At 41.0% G+C, this 18863-nt stretch overlaps 1 protein-coding gene across 3 annotated transcripts; it reads left to right on the forward strand.

Annotated features, from left to right (window-relative positions):
- Window positions 1-244: 244 nt before the first annotated feature.
- Window positions 245-16675, forward strand: LOC130408441 (interferon-induced very large GTPase 1-like). Of its 3 annotated transcripts, XM_056731974.1 has the most exons (6): window positions 245-348; window positions 8031-8107; window positions 9274-9531; window positions 9607-9867; window positions 9959-15201; window positions 15321-16675. In XM_056731974.1, coding segments are annotated over exons 1-5 (5292 nt in total). In that variant the 5' UTR covers window positions 245-346; the 3' UTR covers window positions 14653-15201; window positions 15321-16675. The 3 variants fall into 3 exon arrangements, with proteins under 3 accessions (XP_056587952.1, XP_056587950.1, XP_056587951.1); XM_056731972.1 differs by lacking the exon at window positions 245-348 and having other exon boundaries at window positions 7992-8107; XM_056731973.1 differs by lacking the exon at window positions 245-348 and having other exon boundaries at window positions 7992-8107; window positions 9959-16675.
- Window positions 16676-18863: the final 2188 nt, after the last annotated feature.

Genomic DNA, 18863 nt, shown 5'->3' on the forward strand with positions numbered 1-18863 from the left:
CGTTATTCAGTATTAGCCTCCTTTTTTCCAAGACATCAGACGGCCCCACATAACCGAAAGGATTTTTTCAGAAATGAAGTTTCGTTCTATCGGTTTCGTTTACGCGATTTGGATCAAACCATTAACTGTCTTTTCTTTTTTCTTTTCCTTGCACAAACGTAGCTATAATCTTAAGGTTTTTGAGGCAATGCAAATTTAAACAAATGCCTTTGCAGTGGGCAAAAACAAAAAGTGCAGAAGCTGTCGATCATGTCGGGTTTGAAATAGTTGGCTATATGGTTCAGTCTATTCAGTCAGGAATCTGAACTGCCTATATATACATACAGAGATTCATGATCCATGGGTGATGTGAGTACCATTTATGTGTCATTTCCTAAATTCTTGTATATTTAATTTGTAATAGAAAATTGTAGTCGTTTTTAATTTTAGTAGGCTGTTACTTTCAGTTCTAATTAATAGGACACTGTTGTTTTTGTTTTATTTGCTGTCATACATTAGTGTTGCGCTTTCTATATGGTTAATACCATATATTAACATTTTTGACATTTCCATAGACAAATCATAATTTCCGTCATGGAGATTGTTATTTAAGCCATAAAGGGTTGGTTACACTTTAATTTAGAGTGCCCCCGTTACAGTGAAATTTTAGCCTACATTTAAGTACTGAGTAGGCTAACACAAATTAGTTGTAATTAATAATCAATGTAGGTACCTACTCTAGGGTTTGGGGTTAGGACTAGGGTTTGGTTCAGGGTTAGTTAAGTAATTATGCATTATTAATAGTAAATATATGTAACATATGTAACGGGCACCTCAAAATAAAGTGTTAACAAAGGGTTTGATTTAGGATAGCTGCTTTGCACAAACGAAACTGAAACGTAAAGCGCATACAGCATAAAGGCGTTTCCCCCCAATCTTCCGACTAACGTCACTCTAAACCAGTGGTCTTCAACTACTTTTCATTGAGGGCCAGATTCCAAAAGTAAAAATAGCATAGAGGCCTGTTTGTTTTAACATATCCTCATTTCTTCTGTTATTTTGCATTTCTGTTAGGCAATTTATTGCATTTTGTTCCTTTAATACTGTTTTTGTTACTTAAAGATCGTGTATTAAAACATGCACACAAATATTGCATCGTTATTTTTGCCTTTTCATGATATTTTATTCAAAATGGCTGTTAATACTCACCCCCAGTACCTCAAGAAGTGTTCTTTCAAGATGATTATGAAGATATTTGGTTGAATTTATGAAAGTCAAATCAATAAAGTAAAAAACACTAATACATTCAGCCCAAAAGTAATTCCTGCTCCTTGTAACGTTAAACTTGCGTCATATACAGCAAACCAATTGCTCGGTGCAAGAAACTGAAAGCTATTATCATAGATATGTTAACGTTGTGTTGAGAGACAGACTGGGATTGGATCTTGAGAACCTATCATCTCTGAGAGGAATTTAAAATGCCAATGGGTTTGGCGAATGGCATATGCACGCCAGTCCCCGCCCCATAAATATAGGTATAAAAAGGAGATGGCAGTGGCCATTCACTCATTCTTTGTTCTTCGGAACTTGCATGACATCCATGTCAAGCGCTTCATCTCTTCAAGATTTCCTCTAGACTGCCAGATTTACGATGCGAAGCAGCGCATTTCTCCCTCTCTGTAGCGAACAATCCCTGAGCGTCTCGAAAACAAGCCGCAGATATTTCTAAAAGAGCAAATTTCCTTTCCCAGTTTGCGCTTTCCTTGCTGCACATCTTGCAGTTGTGTTCTTGGGTATGACAGACTCATTCCGACTCCCATGGGCACGACACCTGTATTGCATGTTGGGGTTTTCAGCATGCAGTGGCACGGCTCGTCAATAAGGTGTTGCGGTCACGGTTGGCTACGTTCTCAGGAATGTAGCAGCAACTCCATCTGCTTCCTGAATGAGTTCAACTGCCGCCTCAGTGAGGTCGACCGCTTCGGCGAGCGGCGGGGGTGATTGGGGTTTCCCATGGATTTCTCTCCGCCAGCTTCGCCTCATGGACCATCCGTGCCCTGCCAGGCTCACCTGGCTAGTCCCCGATAGGAGGCGCTGTACCGTCCCATGGCAGGCAGAATCAACAACGGGATGGGGATGAACTGTGTCATAACGTTGGACAGATACCTCATGGCATCGGATGGGGAGACACCTTGGAGCTCCCTCCCCAAGGCGGTTGTGCCTAAGACGAGGGGACGCAGAGATGACGCGCGTGCTTGCCCTGGCGGCCTCAAGTGTGAGGTTACAGTGGCCCCGCCCACCCCGGAATGCTCTCTGCTGACCTGGAGGTTCATGAGGAGCTCACAAAAATGGGGAATATGTTGTTTGCAGCGCGTTCTCGTATGATGGGCTCAGGAGTTGTTTATTCCCAGGACAGGTGGGGTGCACCTCAGATGCTGCCACTTGGAGGGATCGACCAAGGCTCCCTTCCAGGGCATGTTAGCTCATTGACACTTATGTGTAAGACTCCATGCTATTGGGGTCCACCTTGGAGGTTCTCCGTGGTGAAGAAGCAGACTGCTCTGCCCAGACCCGGCCACCTATTGGTCGTTGAGGTCCCGAGCGCAGCCTCCCCCCTTGGTGGCTCCTCTGGTATGGGGGCCCTCCAAGCGACTGCACGCCAGAGATGCAGAGGGCTTCTACACCGTTGGGAACCCTCCTAGGAGACCGAACGACCCTGACTGGATTAGCCAGGGGGATTGAGAGTGACAATGGGCACGGTCCCCCCCGGCCAGGTCACCGCCGGCGGGTCGAAGCGAGATGCTGCCTGCCACGTCCCCCACCCAAGCCGGGCCCGGTTCCACTTGACGTTTCATTGCCCGGGGGTAAAATCAGGCAGGTAAGTCGGCAGAGCCGTCAACGTCCCCGGGGTTCTGCCCTGTGAAAGGCGACCTCTCTGTCAGCCACAGAACCACCCCCCTTGGCACAGTGAAGCAGATCATCCCTCTGGTCTTGTGGCTAGAGAGGACAATCTGTCTGGGTCATGCAACATCCGTTCAGGATGTTGATGCAGAAGCGCATCTTGGGCTCAGTTCGTCAACAAGATTTTCTTTTACCAAACTCGTAAAGGCTGCCTTAGCTCCCCTCAGGGAGCAAAAATTTAGCAACTCTAATATCTTGACGACTGGATTATATTGGCACACTCGCAAGATGTTGTGTATGCACAGGGACCTCATGCTCCGGCACCTACACCGTTTGGGTCTTCCGGTCAACTGAGAGAAGAGCACGTCTCAGCAGAGAACACGCACATTCGGTGCTGAACTGTCTGAAACAATTCAGACGTACAACCACGATCCATATCGGCTGAAACATTTTCAGGGGCTCATGGGGCACATGGTGTCCTCGACAGCTCGATAGCATGGCACACCAGCATCAGGCGCAGATTAGAGCCCCCGCCACTAGGGTTTTTTACGTTTAAGTGGCACCTTTTCTCGTGTTCTTCCCGTGAGGAGTAACCTCTCCCCATCCATGTTGAAAGTGTATAAAGCTGCTATTGTCGTTTATCACGATCTCGTGGAGGGTAAGTCTCTTGGCCAACATGACCTGGTCACCAGGTTCCATAGTGGTGCGAAAAGGGCGAATCCACCTCGACCGCGGTCCGTGCCCTCTTGGAACCTTAATTTGGTTTTACAGTCTCTTGGTATGGCCCCTTTCGAGCCCCTCAGAGACGCCAGTCTCCCGCATCTAACGATGATGTCATTTTTGTTGGCGCATTTTGTGGGGGATATCGAGGCATTCTCTGTGTCCCATGGCTGCCTAGCATTCAGGCCCGGTAGTTCTCATGTTGTCCTAAAACCCTGGCCAGTTTACATGCTCAAGGTTCCCACCACTCCCTTACGGGACCAGGTGGTGAACCTGCAGGCGCTCCCCTCTGGGGAGGAAGACCCAACCTCCATTGTATGTGGTCCAGTATGCACACTGCGTCTCTATTTGGACCTCGAGCAGAGCCTTAGAGCTTCTGAACAGCTCTGTCTTATTTGGGGGACAGCACCAGGGTTGGCTGTCTCCAAACAGAGATTGGCGCAGTGGATTGTGGATGCCAGTGGGTTACCCCATTTAGATTCTGTCCCCATACTGGCTGGTGCATTTTTCGCATGTTGTTCTCCCTTCTGGCGAGACCCTGTTCGTTTCATCACATGTAAACCTCCCCTTGTAGTGGAATATTATCTCCCTAGCACACTCAACGAGAAGAGCAGTGTTTCTTACGGCCCCGGATGGCTTCTCGCTAAGAGAGACAGATGTCACCATCCGTGAGGGCCGTCGGTACTAGCTTCTCAGTACATTACAATGACATTAGATGGTGACGAACCAGCACGGGACAGAGAATACTATGGACCTAAGAGAACACTAACGTTTAAGTTAACAATGGGCAGGTGAGGGGAATGAAACAATACTGGGACTATGGCGGGAAACAAGGGGTAGGGCCAAGGCACACAACAGGAGAACACATGATGCACGATGAGCCGCTTTTTGTACACGAGCAGACACCCTTCTTAGGGCTTTGCCTTGTAAAAGTGCGGCATATTTTGGCTAATTTTTACACGTGAGTAGGCCCTCATTGTAATGGCGTCATGTATGGTCGTGTTTTGATTATTCTTTCACATGGGCGCCATCCAAAATGGCGATGAGCTTTTAGTTGCGTGCGCTTCGTGCATCTGTGAGTAACCTCTTCTTGCATGGTGGTTAGAGCCGCTCGCTTTTGGCTGGGAGACCTGGGTTCGATTCCCGTCTCCACCATTACTTTCTATGGCTAAATTTCACCGTTATGTGTTTTACTTGTGTGCTATAACTTCTTTTATACAGAAATAAAGGGTCTGTAATACCTTTTGGCTAAAGGGTGCAAGCATTCCATCAAGTGGCTTGCTATACTTGCTGTTACGTAGCCCCACATGTGCATTAGGTTGTGACAGCAATGCTGCCCCTGTGACTGTATGTGTGTGCGCTTTTGCTCAAACCTCCAAGCCGGAGCTTGTTGTTACTTATGCGCACTGCTGTATCTCTTGGATCCCAACCTCCAGGGCGCACCTATTGAGGTTGACGGCATGGTCTGGTGCTGTTCATGGTCTCGTTGCTCCTGCATCTATTGAGGAGCGGATCTGTGCAGTTTTAAGATTCCCAGCATGTGTGGCAACTCTTAGAGCCATGTTATTATGTGATTGGAAGGCCCAGTCACTCGGTTCTGCTCCCAATCATACTTCTGTTTGAATGCCCGAAAAGATTTGCCCACTACACTACTACGATTCGTTGTTAGCAAAAGGCGCAGGTTCTGGGAGTGGACATTCACGGGAGTCGTATGTGGTTCCTCCATCCAGAGTCAGACTGTAAGTGTAAGGGAACAAGAACTTTGGTGACATTATCGCAATGCTTGTTGGATACACTATGGAGCACACTCTAATTTCATGCTCTTTATTGAATAGAGTGCATTACGAATGCAACCCAAAGCGTTGTCCCTTGTTGGACATTCTACTGTAGCTCTTATGACTGCTGTGGCGAGAGTGCTACATTAGTGGAGCTGGTGGTCTAGTGGGTTAAACCACTGAACTGGTAAATCAAAAGGTTGCTGGTTCAATCCCAGCAGCCACCACCAGTGTGTCCTTGAGCAAGACACTGTTGCTCCAGGGGGATTGTCCCTGTAATAAGTGCACTGTAAGTCGCTTTGGATTAAAGCGTCTGCCAAATGACTAAATGTAAATGTACATTATACTATCTTTACTATGGATGTTGTCATGGCTATTGCTCTGCTCTTGCCTGAAATTTTGCTTTGAGAGTACTGGCTCCTCTTCTGGTCAATCTTCTGTTGGAAGACGAGGCTTGCTGCTCCGTTCTGAACCAGCTGGAGTGGTTTTATAGCCTTTGCAGGAAGACCAGCAAGGAGAGTATTGCAGTAGTCCAACCTTGAGTTTACCATGGACTGGACAAGGAGTTGTGCCGCGTGCTCCGTGAGATAGTGTCTAACCTTTCTAATGTTGAATAAGGCATAACGGATTGACTGCGTTGTCTTTCCAATGTGATCATTGAAGGACAACTGTCCATCAAATATGACTCAGAGGTTCCTGGCTGTTTTGAAAGGAGTGATTGTGGTATTGCCAAGTTGGATGCTGAGATCTTGTTCCACTGTGGGCTGTGCCGAAAATACAAGTACTTATGTCTCTGCAGGGTTCAGCTGGAGGTGATGCTCTTTCATCAAAGCTGAGATGTCTTCTAGGCAGGCTGTAACGCGAACTGCTACGGTTGTATCATCCAGGTAAAATGAGATGCAAATCTGTGTGTCATCAGCATAACAGTGATAGGAGCAGCCGTGTGCCCGTATGATGGGTCCTAAGGATGTCGTTTAGATGGTAAAAAGCAGCGGTCCAAGCACTGATCTGAGGAACCTCCGTGATCATGTGGCGAGCAGTGGACAGCGAGCCCATCCATGACACCCTGAAGGATCTGCCGGAGAGGTAGGATTTGAACCAGCGGAGAGGAGGGCCTGAGATTCCTAGAGATGACAGGTTTGCCAGCAGTATCTGGTTATTGATGGTGTCAACGCTGTGGACAAGTCGATCAGAATCAGGAACAAGGATTTAGATTCCAGTGCAGTGCAGCCTCAGTGGAGTTGTTTGTTTTGAAGCCAGACTGCTTGTCATCTAGTAGTTCACCTATGCATATAATTGTGGCAGGAGTGGCAAAGGTATTTTTATTTGGCGTGCTGTCCATGGAACAGTTCCTATCGAACCCGGAGTACTATCGAGCCGGGGTGGTAGAGGGTTGTTGAATGACTTTAGAGATAATATAGGTAAGACACCTGCCTTTATTTATCAAATAGCTCGGTTAAATTGATAGGGTAGAAGCCGTGATTGCTGATGCGGATCAGCCGTGATAAACATACATAATGAATGCAGGTATGTAACCAACATAGTTTTTCCCTTATCTATGACAACAGTTCACGTGGTGTACCCTTCCTGCTGTTACTTTCAAGGGCACAAGTAGAGTTTTAGACTGCCTTTGGATGTGGACTGCTGATTATAATGTTGTTAATAACATGTATCTTGGACAAAGCGATCAAATCACTTTATGAGCTACGGGAATTACTTTTGTATTGAATGTATCTATTAGTTTAAGGATAGCCTATGTTAAAATATCTTCCTATCACTTCACAATCCCATTCCCAATTATTTGTGAAAGATAAAATAACACTTTGGAAAGCAAAATGTGTAATCTTTATTTATTAATATGCCTTTAAATATTAAAAGACATGTTTTATGTCAACTTAAAAAATATGGAATCATTATTCACATTATATAGGCATACACATTTATAATTTATGTTTTCTTTTTTATATGTTGCGTACTTTGTTAGCAGGCTGAACCAACAGCCAGTGCAGCGAATCATGCACAAATAATGTTCAAAACAGACTGCAAATAAAATTGCAATGGATTTAAGCATTAAGCATTACATTCTTTTGTCTTTAGTCATTAAGGGGCGGTTTCCCGGACAGGGTTTAAGCCTGGTCCCAGTCTAACTTGAACTTGTTAGAGGTGTCTTGATCGAAAACAATTTACATTTTCATATCTTGACATATATCAGATTGTGTGATTGTGTTGTCTCAAGATGCACACCAGTAATGTTTTTTAAGAAGTAAAGTTTTTTAAATTGACTCAAATATCGTAATTTAACTTGAGCATAGGCATAGTCCTTTTTTAAAATAATCCTTGTCTGGGACAAGTATAGGGTTTAAGACTAGTCCTAGACTAAAACAAATGCTTAAACTGTTGCATTTACTGAAAACAGCTTGCACTAACATACATTAAATTACATCAATTTAGTCTCACAATGCACACAAGTAATGTTTTTTTAGCAAGACAAGGTTGTAAAATGTACTTAAATGTCCTCATTTAAGGCCTAGTCCTGGCTTAATCTACTGTCTGGAAAACTGACCCAACATGTTTCAGTCATAAGGTAGTATTTAAACACATTTAGTCTGATCTATGATTGCATGTAACTAATGTATGAAAAATGTTCAAATCAAGGAATACGATGGAAGACGATCAACAGACAACAGGAGCACAATCTGAGTCATGTCTGGAGGAAGATGCCAAGATACAAGGTATTATTTTGATAACGTTTTATGTCCATTCCATTCCATTCCATTTTCTACCGCTTATCCGAACTACCTCGGGTCACGGGGAGCCTGTGCCTATCTCAGGAGTCACGTTTTATGTCAAGATAATAAATATATTTCCAGAATATTCAAATTGGCTCAAAAATATTATGGATAAAAACATTAAAGAATGAAGCTACACTAAATCTGAAGAAAAGATAAAAAGTGATTATGTCTCATGCAGTTCTTGATTTATTTGCAAAAGTGTACTTTTTTTGATAGGGCTATAGGTGAGTGAGAACATGTTTTTTATGTTTTGTTCGAAACAATGTGATACACTCTGATGCCACAATACTGTATTAGGGACAGAAAAAGAATATTATATAATAAATAAACAACAGGCTTAAGCAGTTGCTGAACTGAAAATGTTTGAAGTGCACTTCCTTAACTACAGTAACTATAATTTTTAGCACAACCATATGTGTAAGAAGAAATTCAGAGTAGATATATGACGAAAGAAGATGGTGGATACAAAAATCAAACCTTTCATGAGAGAATAAGAATTTTAATCTCAATGTAAAATAAATGCATTTAATACTTAATTTAGTCTTGTTTAGAGAACATCTGACATGAGAACAAAAACAATTCCTATATAGAGAATTGCTCCTGACCCTTCAGATTTCCAGATCCATGTTCGTGCTTCTGCTTGTCAGTTCTCCCCACTTATTTTCTATTGGGTTCAGGTCAGGGAACTCAAATGGCCATGGCAGTATTGATAATTAGACCCAAAACATTAAAGAATCTGTACACTCAATATGGCTTTGGTGCACACATGAATAAAAAAGTACCCCATGTGTTATATACACTGCTGTGTCTAACCCCATTCAATATTCTTAATCTCTAATGAAAGGTTAGATCTTTGTATTTTTTTTACAATAAAAAGATCAAAAGACATAATGATGCAGATTTATTTTCATAGCCCTCTTTGCTCGTATTTACCTAGGGCTTAAATCATTTTGAGCACAACTGACAACTGAAAGGATTGCAAAATGCACCCCCTCATACAGACCAGAATAAATTAGTACAATCAATACTGTATTAACTTGTAAAACGATTGTAAAATGTTTTTAAAACAATTTTCAGAAATTTAAAAATGTTCCCTGTTTCCACAGATGTCCTTGCACCAGGTGGATTTCTTGTGGAGTATATTGGGACCAATTCTGTTACTCTTGTTTGGAGTCCACCATACAGCATATCTTCATTTGAATTTACGTACTCTAGTGCCACAACCACAAAGACCTCTGCAATCTCAAATGTCAAAACTATAGAGGTGGAAGGTCTTTGTCCAGAGACTGAGTACATGTTCAGCCTTGTTTCAATATCAGAAAATGGTGGGCGAAGTGTGGGGGTTACAACGACTGCGTGCACCAGTAATAATCTTTAATTCATCTATATAATAAATCAAATTAAGCATTGTGATATTAAGAAATATTTTTTCATTGCAGAGCCAGTTCCACCTGAAAACTTCAAGGTTGAGAATGTGAGCTCCACATCAGTTACTCTAATTTGGGATGCAGCTGGGAGTACGAAGAAGAAGTTTAATTTACTCTGCAGCCAGAACCGAGAAATCATTCAGGAAATGACAACAGAAATAGCCACTGTGGTTTTTAGTGACCTGATTCCAGGAAAAAAGTACTCTTTTCACATTGCAACAGTGCTTACAAATGGCAACAGAAGTAAAGAAGCAGTGACATATGCTCAAACCAGTCAGTAAAAATAAGCAAATCTTCCTACAGCATTTTTATTAATTACAAATTGTATTAACTTTTAACAACTACAAACATTCTTTTTCCACAGAAACCAAACTTCAGAGCCTCTTGCAGGATTTGGGATTGGAGCAGTACCACCCCAACAAACTCACACTCAGCGCTGTGCTACAGATCGACAAGAGGTCGGTAACAGATGAGCCAGCTCAGTCTCTAGCATGTTTACCATGGCTGTTCCTGAAGAAACTGATGATGGTGAACGTCACTGCAAGAAGTGTCAAATATTCTCTCCCATCTGAGGAGAGAGAAGATTTGTCGAGCTTAGACATTTACAACGATCCAATGGATTTCCTTAATGATGAGAACAGCAGTGTGAACCCTTTAGACATTGTGACAGCTTTGTTTCTTTGTTCGGATGGTTTCCTACAGCAAGAAATGGTCTCGAAAATGTCAATGTGTCAGTTCTCTGTACCATTACTTCTTCCAAACTCTGACACTCAACAGTGCACATTCATTCTTTGGGCATTGAGAGATATTGTGAAGAAATTTAGACCCCATTCACTGCAAGATCCAAGAGGCTTTGTGGAAGACAGAATTGTTCACTCCAAGCTCCCCCTAGTGTCCTTTGTCAGACTTGGTGCTTGTAGCATCTCTAAATCTCAGATCCTAAACAAGCTGTTAAGCAATCCCCAACAGTATCACGATACATTTGTACATAATGGCATGGATTTTGGAGATATTCCGAGAAGGATATCAGATGGCTTAGTTGAGATCAGTTGGTATCTGCCTTGTGGAAACCAAAACATTGATGTCTTTCCCGAGCCACTTGCTTTTGCAAACCTGAGAGGTGACATCAGTACCTTTGAAACACAGTACACCTTCTTATGTCAGACCTCCACTGCCGTTTTTGTGTTCTTTGACACTCTGGATACAAACCTTAAGTTTCTCACCAACCAACATGCTAAAGCACAGTTTTTTTTAGTGGGTAACCGACAGAGCAAAGCTCTTAATATGGAGCATCTGAAAAGCATAGCCTCTGAAATGAGTCTGAAGAAAAACAACATAATCCTTAAGAGCAATCAAAACGATGCCAGTTTTGTCAAACAGCTGTATTCTTCAATAAGTTACATTATCAATAAACTCCCAAACAAAGTATGTCTTGAGGAGATGGACACTACTGCACATGAACTTGGGATTCTAGTTGATGAGGACATTAAAGAATGTCAGAACGCCAAAAACAATGCACATGGCATTACCAAGAACATACAGGATACGCTGCACTTCAAAGAGGTTCAACTTCCCCTTCAAGGTCAAATCTGGAAAGATTTGGCAAAATTGGAAAAGGAGGAATGCAGACTCCGTAAAGCAGGAGGACAAAACATAGAGACATACAAGAGCGATCTCCAGATGAAAAAGACTGAACTCAGGAAAGAACAGAGTAAATATGACATCTCACAGGCAATGACCTGCTTTGTTACTGCACTAACAAGCTCAAGCCTGGAGAGATCTTTTTTCCTGAAGTGGATGCGTATGAATCTTGACAACGTCTCCCGTGAAAGCCTCTCTAGTCTCCGAGAGCTATACAAAGAAAAGAGTAAATCATCAGAAAACAACGAAGAAGTTAAACGGCTCGACCAACAAATCTCCATTAGTTCCTTAGGGACAGAGCACTTTTTGCGCGAAATGGGACAACTGTATGAAGCTGCAGTGTCACTTCCAGAAAATGTAGAATCACGTAAACAAATGCTCCACTTACCCAGACTATGTGCTGAGCTAATGTTGGACGGCTTTCCTCTGGAGCTGGTCGATGGAGATGCATCGAATATTCCTCTCAGATGGGTAAATGATGTGCTTCAGCATTTAAACTCTTTGGTGCAGCCCAATAATAAAATCATGGTAGTGACAGTTTTAGGAGTCCAGAGCACAGGAAAGTCCACTTTACTGAACACCATGTTTGGTGTTCAGTTTGCAGTCAGCAGTGGAAGATGCACCAGAGGAGCATTCATGCAACTGATCAAGGTCGCTGAAGACATCAAAGGAGAATTTGACTGTGATTACTTAGTCATAATTGACACTGAAGGCCTGAAATCTCCTGAACTTGCCAAATTAGATGATAGTCATGAACATGACAATGAATTAGCCACCCTTGTTGTTGGTCTGAGCGATATCACAATCATCAATATTGCCATGGAGAACAGCACAGAGATGAAGGATATTCTGCAGATTGTTGTCCATGCTTTCCTCAGGATGAAGGACATAGGGAAAAAACCCAAATGTCAGTTTGTCCACCAAAATGTTGCAGATGTATCAGCATATGATAAGAACATGAGAGACCGGAAGATCCTTCTGGAGCAGCTGAATGAGATGACAGAGGCAGCAGCCAAAATGGAGAACAAGCATGAGTATAAAAGCTTTACTGATGTGATGGAGTATAATCCAGAAACTTGCAACTGGTACATACCTGGACTCTGGCATGGTAATCCCCCGATGGCACCAGTGAATGCTGGCTACTCTGAGGCTGTCTATGACCTTAAAAAGAAAATGGTTGCCATGGTTAAGAAACAAAGAACACAAATCACAAAATACGACATAACAGAATTTTTGGAGTGGACAAAAAGCTTGTGGAATTCAGTGAAATATGAAAATTTCATATTTAGCTTCAGGAATAGCTTGGTGGCCAATGCATACATGAGACTGTGCACAGACTTCCATAAATGGGAATGGTTGTTCAAGAAGCACATGCACTCTTGGTTAACTGGAGCTGAAGCTAGGGTGTCCAACTTTGAGATGATGAAACTGAAATCAGACAAGTCCGACCTTCAAGATCTGTTACGCAGACTAAAACAAGAAGCGGTAACAGAGCTAGACACACTGGAAAAGAACACTATGGAAAACCTTTCTAGATACTTTGAGCAAACAGAAGGTCATGTCTACCTTGTGGAAAAATACAGAGAAGATTTTGTGAGCAGTGTAAAATCTCTCAGGAGGGAAATTCAGAGCTCTCTGTGGATACATCTTGAGGCAATAGTAGATATCAGAATAGGAATGAATAATCTGGACAACATCAAGAAAACATTCACCAATACAATGGAGAAAAAAGTGCTGGCTCTACTTGAAGAGTTGCGAAAAAGCAACAGCTCAAGAAGTGATGCACAGACAACTGATAAGGACCTTGGCCATTCTTTTGAAAAAATATGGCAAGAGACTGTTGACGAGCTGTCATTTGATGGCTTGAAGGAAAGAAACATATTTCAAAATGTTTTCACCCAACTCCGAGAGAACATGAAACAGAAGGGAGGTTTTGTAGCAGAGCAGTTAAATCGAGTGAACCTGAAAGATTATGGCACCGGGGCCTTTAAAGTAAAAAAAGAACACTTTTTCAAGAAATGGTGGAACCGCTTATTCAGTGATAACTCTACTATGGATCTACAGGTAATGGCAGATGATTCAATCTTCACATGCTCTCAGTTGGTGCAGGAAAAGACTGTGACTCAGTCAGATTATCATGACACCTACATTCAGGAGATTTTACACAAAATTGATGGAAAACTTGCTTCAAACAAGAATATGGGATTTTCAGAGGAATTTGAACTATACCTCAAACTGCACATTTGTGGATTCTCTGCAAGAGAATTTCAACACATGCACGAGTGCTTTATTATGAAAAACGACCCACGTAGATGCCTGGATCAGTATAAAGACAAGTACTTCAATGATTTCAAAGACCTTTTTGAAGATCGTGATCAGTGTCAGAGAAAGGCTGAAGAATTCACTCAACTGTGCTTGAGTCCTGCAGCTGAAACATTCGTCTACAGCTCCTTAGGTCCAGACATTGTTGATGCAATGCTTCAGGGTAAAAATGCATTTCAATTCAGCACTCGTGCATTTTTCCAATACTCACTCTTAATGCATCTTTTAAATGAAGACAGGTTTGAACTGTATTTCGAATACATATTAACCTATGAACGTTTTGTTAAGAGATGGATATTAGGTCAAGTCACTGAACAGTTTTCTAATGGACATGAACTGTCAGAGCTGGAGGAGCGTCATCTCAAAGGAATCACAAAGGATATATTTGAAGCCATCAAAATGACACAGAATGAAACAAACGAAGGATGCATCAAAGGATTCATACACAGCATATGTAGGAAACTTGGACAAAAACTTGTCATTCCAAAAGACGCTCTAGAAACAGTGATGGCCCTAAACAATTCTTCTCGAGAGCCCTTTGCACGTTGGCTAATCAAATCTGTAGAGGAAATGGAACAGTCACTGAAGAAAAAACTCAAAGTAGACAACATACAGAGCAAACTGAAAAAAATCCAGATGAAACCCCAGGATGAGCTCTTCAAGCGAGTGTTTGGATGTGGCAAACAGTGTCCATTCTGCAAATCTCCATGTGAGGCGGGTGGAGGTGCTCACACTGAACACTGTGCCTCAGTACACAGACCTCAGGGACTCGGCCTGTGCAGGTTTTTGGACAGTAAAAAATTGGTGACAAACATCTGTTCAACAGATGTCCACAGTGAAATACAGTTTCAGTGTCCTGAGACCAATACTGAATTCCATCCCTACAAAAGATATAGAGAAATCTTTCCTGACTGGCACATCCCTGCTGATCCCAGCATTGAGGCCTCAAATTACTGGAAGTATGTGATGGCACGATTCAACACTAAGTTTGCTGAAGAATACGATGCTCTCCCTGCTGATATACCCTTTCTTTGGAAAATTATCACAAAGCAGCAAGCATTGACTAGTCTAAAAGAGTCTTTCAGCATCAAATAAGCTTTCTTTTCAAGAAGGCAAAAAGCATGTGCTCATTTAAGGATATCTGTTTAATACCAATATTAATGTTCCTCATTTGTGGGTATCTTTTGAAGGTAACTGATTGTTAAAAAAATGAATAGATGTAAATGCAAATGTTGTTTTATTATAATTACACACGAAGTAATACATCAAATTAGTAAACTCATGTATTTCATTGCGTTCAGACACCAATAAATGATTTTAATCACTTAGAGCTTGAAGGTCCAGTGTGTATGATTAAAGAGGATCTATTGACAGAAATGCAACATAATATACATAACTATGTCTTGTAACAGTTCTAGTAAACTGTTACCTGTCTCCTATGTTAAATGTAAGTTGTAAGTTAAATGTCACTCCCGGCCATTAGAGGGCATTAGGGAGCCATTATCAGGAAGATCTCTCTATACCAGAGAGTAAAATGAAGAGGGAAGTGTGATTTAGGAACACCTGTTAGCTGAGAGCACATGCTCTTTCTATGCTTTCATTTGGAAAACCCTGTTGAGGAACATTTGTGTTCTACATCTCAATGTGAGTTGATGTGTTTCTTTATCATTAACAAAGGTTTATAGCGTGAATATATTTTGCTTGCTGAACCTCATGTTGTATTGTTTGTTTTGTTTTGTTTTGTTTTGTTTTGTTTTGACCAGAGGGTTTTGGTATCTGCTTGATTTTGATGGCTTCTCAACTGGTTCAAATTCTTGATGTTATTGTCTTCTACGTGGAAGTATATCCGAACTCCTGAACGAAAAGACACTTTTTCCTTGGATTAACCCTTGTTGAGCAAATGTGGATTTTGTCCTTCTAGCCCCTAAAACATCTACAATGGTGTGATGGACCAAGGACATTTGTGGTAACTCTGGACTTTGATATCGGGTGTACATTTATAAGGTTTTGCTTCCAAATGCTCTGCATCATGAAATTGTCACAACCTTTTGTATGATCTAAAAATGTATACTGTACTTAAGGGAAATATAATTGTTGGTTAATGGTGATTTGATCCCTCCTCATTTATTTATGTAACCCTTGAAGTTAGTGTTACAGTCTTTTGAGGTGTAAAAAGACCTTATATGTGACACTGGATGACAAAACCAGTCTTAAGTAGCACGGAAACATTTTTAGTAAAAGACAAAAACACATTGTATATGTCAAATTTATCTATTTTTCCTCGTAAATATTTTATCTCCTACGGCAAAGAAGTGACAATGGGCCTCATTTATCAAACGATGGCACGCCAGAAAACTGTATGTAGGTTTGAATCAGACTGTCCTCCAAAAAAACAACTAACCAGTCAGTTTTTTGTACAACCACCTTATTACGACCAACAGTTACGTACCCTCTAGCACCAGCATCTTATTATGAAGAACAGTCATTCCATTGCTTTATCTTGTTCACTTTTTATGGATTAAAGTCTTCGTATTTGTTATAGTTTCAATTATTTAATCAATATTTATAGTTTTATATACATTTTTGAACCCCTTACCCATCCCTCACCGTAAACCTAAATACAACTCAACCATACAATACGCAACAAGTGTGAATTTACAGTCACAGGAATTTATGGCATAAATTGACAAACGAACAGTATATTTCAAACAAATCACGTTGAAAACCTTCTGAATTGGAGCCAGAAATCAAATTTGATAAAGATTATCCATATAGGCAGATCTCGTTCAGACTGAGGTCATGATGCATTCGAGAGACAAATATGACTTCACATTCAGTGCAGACATAATGACGCAATCGGTTACAAGATACATGAGAACCAATGCTTTCTCACAATCACAGCTGACCTTTCACTTCATCTGGTGGTAATTTTAAATGTGTGTTAAACCCAGAAGTTGACAGGATGTGAAGATTACTCGCAGGTCATTTGGCCTTGGTACACTTGGAATATTTGTATTTTTTGAAAAACAGTTGTGACTGTTTTATATGCTGTGGGCTATAAATGGGCTACTTTGCTTGCACAAAATGCATGAATGGTTTAATTTGTAATGTAAATACAGTTCATCCTGACAGTTTAAAGTGAAAATCACAGTGCAATACTTGTCATCATTGCAAATTGATAGCACAATATATAATCTTATGATGACAGTAGAGGTGCTATTTTAGGAAACGTTCCACAGGGTCATATTTGGGGAACCTTGAAAACGACCAATGTGGTCATATGAGTTGAAGGACTTGTTGTGACACATGTACCCAAGCTTTTGACTCTTTGTATATCAAGGACGTATGACTTCTCAACAAATTAGCGTACTTTAAATAATGTGTTTATTTCAAGCGATGTAATTGCGCACTTTTAGCTTTTTAGAGTTGTGATAAGAAGCATCGGTATTGTTTACTCAAAACAATTTAAAATGTGCAAACCCACTGATTCAGAAATGCATTACCTTGGGACAAAACTGTGTTTTAACAAAGCTTTTTATAATTAACATCAGCATGGGAACATGGTGACATTTAAATTTAAAGACGGCACATGTATCAATGTATTGCTTATTTTATCGTTTGGTACATTGACATCTAGCGGTTGAGTGTATTATTGCAGTGTAAACATGTATTTTGCATGATAATCGAAATATTGCTTCCTGTCTGCAGTCAGACAAGGTGATTTACAGTGCAGTCAGGTTATACGTTTTCATTTTGTGTTCCTATACCAACCCAATTAATGCTCCAACCACTGAACCACAGGAACAGAGAACGAATCAACTTACGAATAGCAGTTCAGTTCAAATTCATGCAAACAAACATCTACAGAAATGTGAAATCTGTGAAAACATTGTTAACATTAAGTATATGTGATTGACCATCCTATCAATCATTTAACAGAAGGTATTTAAGCAGCCTCAACACCCTTCTCTTTTGCCAGCACTTCACCACCTGACTCATTGCAGACTCCCATTACCTTCTGTGGATGAAAGCATCATCTGTGGTCATCGTGAGGTTGAGCTTTCAGTCCAACCGGACCTGGCTCTTACTATTCACAAAACACTGAATGTAACCGAACTGAAAACCTTGGATAAAAAATGAGCTGATTAAATGGTTACAGTATTTTCTCTGTTGAGTATAAATCTGCTTATTATGTTTTTGCGGTTAATGATTGGATTGTGGTTATTGTTCTGTCAAGTAATGATCTATTCGTTTTGAGTTTATGAACATCAAAAGGGTTAGTCTGTTCATGCATTGTGATAAATTTAAGTTTAGCATTGTTATGATAACGTTATGCAGAAATATTGGTTTGATCCAGGGGTGCCGCTAAGGTTACTGGACCCTCTGGCTAATTTGTACTCCGGAGTAGTATAATCATATACTGTGTCAAAAATGTTGATTGATTTATGTACACCTGTCAAAGTATCTGTCCACCAGTCACTCAAACTGAGACTTTTATGGTATGACAGCCCTGATGACAGTTATATTTTATGATTGTTTTTGGGGCTCTCCTTTGACCCCTGCCCTTCCTTCAGTGGGTCTAAATACCTAAACCCCCCTTCATCACACCCTTATCAAAAAGTTTTGTTTACATCCTGTTTTGCTTTTACTACAGGCTATTTGTGAATGACTTTTGTAAAACTAGTGAGATCATATAGATGTTGTGTGTGGGTTTTACTTCTAAGAGTGTTGTTTCCTTGCTTTGTGGTTTTTATCATGCAAATGAGCGAAATGAGACTTCATTCGTTTGAAATCTTCTCAAAGTGTAACTGTCTCCCTACTTTCCCATGCAAGTCATTTGATCAGTCAATCAAAGTAAGATGTTTTTTTATGATCTGTCTGTCTTGTTTGACAGTTTATATTTTATAGCTGTGTTATTGTACCCCCCTGTAGTGGTCCTCATCCTGCTGGCCTGGCACCCTGATGTTCTCACACCACAGTTTGAAACCTGACGGTTGTGATTTTAAATTTGCGAGAGATAATGGTGTTGTTTCATCTAAGAGTTAGTTGGTTCCAGGTTTAAGATTTTTATCTGATTAATGATTAAAGTTTTTGGGTCACCATTTTACCATTGTGTCATAACTATATCTTTTTGATTCAATGACATGCCCTGCCATGTTCTTCCTGGTCATGGATGAATGGGGAATTGTTTTTGTTAGTACCTCTAAGGGGTGTCTTTCTTACAGATGTTATAGTCTTAAAACAATGACCCCAAAAAAAGAATGGGGGTTTCCATCCTGACAGATTTTCTGGATATGTCTGTGTGT

This window comes from Triplophysa dalaica, chromosome 19 (assembly GCF_015846415.1).
Source record: "Triplophysa dalaica isolate WHDGS20190420 chromosome 19, ASM1584641v1, whole genome shotgun sequence".
Classification (NCBI taxonomy): domain Eukaryota; kingdom Metazoa; phylum Chordata; class Actinopteri; order Cypriniformes; family Nemacheilidae; genus Triplophysa; species Triplophysa dalaica.

Excerpts from the sequence above, each read along its gene's own strand:
- LOC130408441 (XM_056731973.1), top strand. The coding sequence starts at position 8,017 with ATGTTCAAATCAAGGAATACGATGGAAGACGATCAACAGACAACAGGA. Across the intron at positions 8,108-9,273 it reads GGAAGATGCCAAGATACAAG|ATGTCCTTGCACCAGGTGGA; the intron begins GTATTATTTTGA and ends CTGTTTCCACAG. Across the intron at positions 9,868-9,958 it reads AGTGACATATGCTCAAACCA|AAACCAAACTTCAGAGCCTC; the intron begins GTCAGTAAAAAT and ends CTTTTTCCACAG.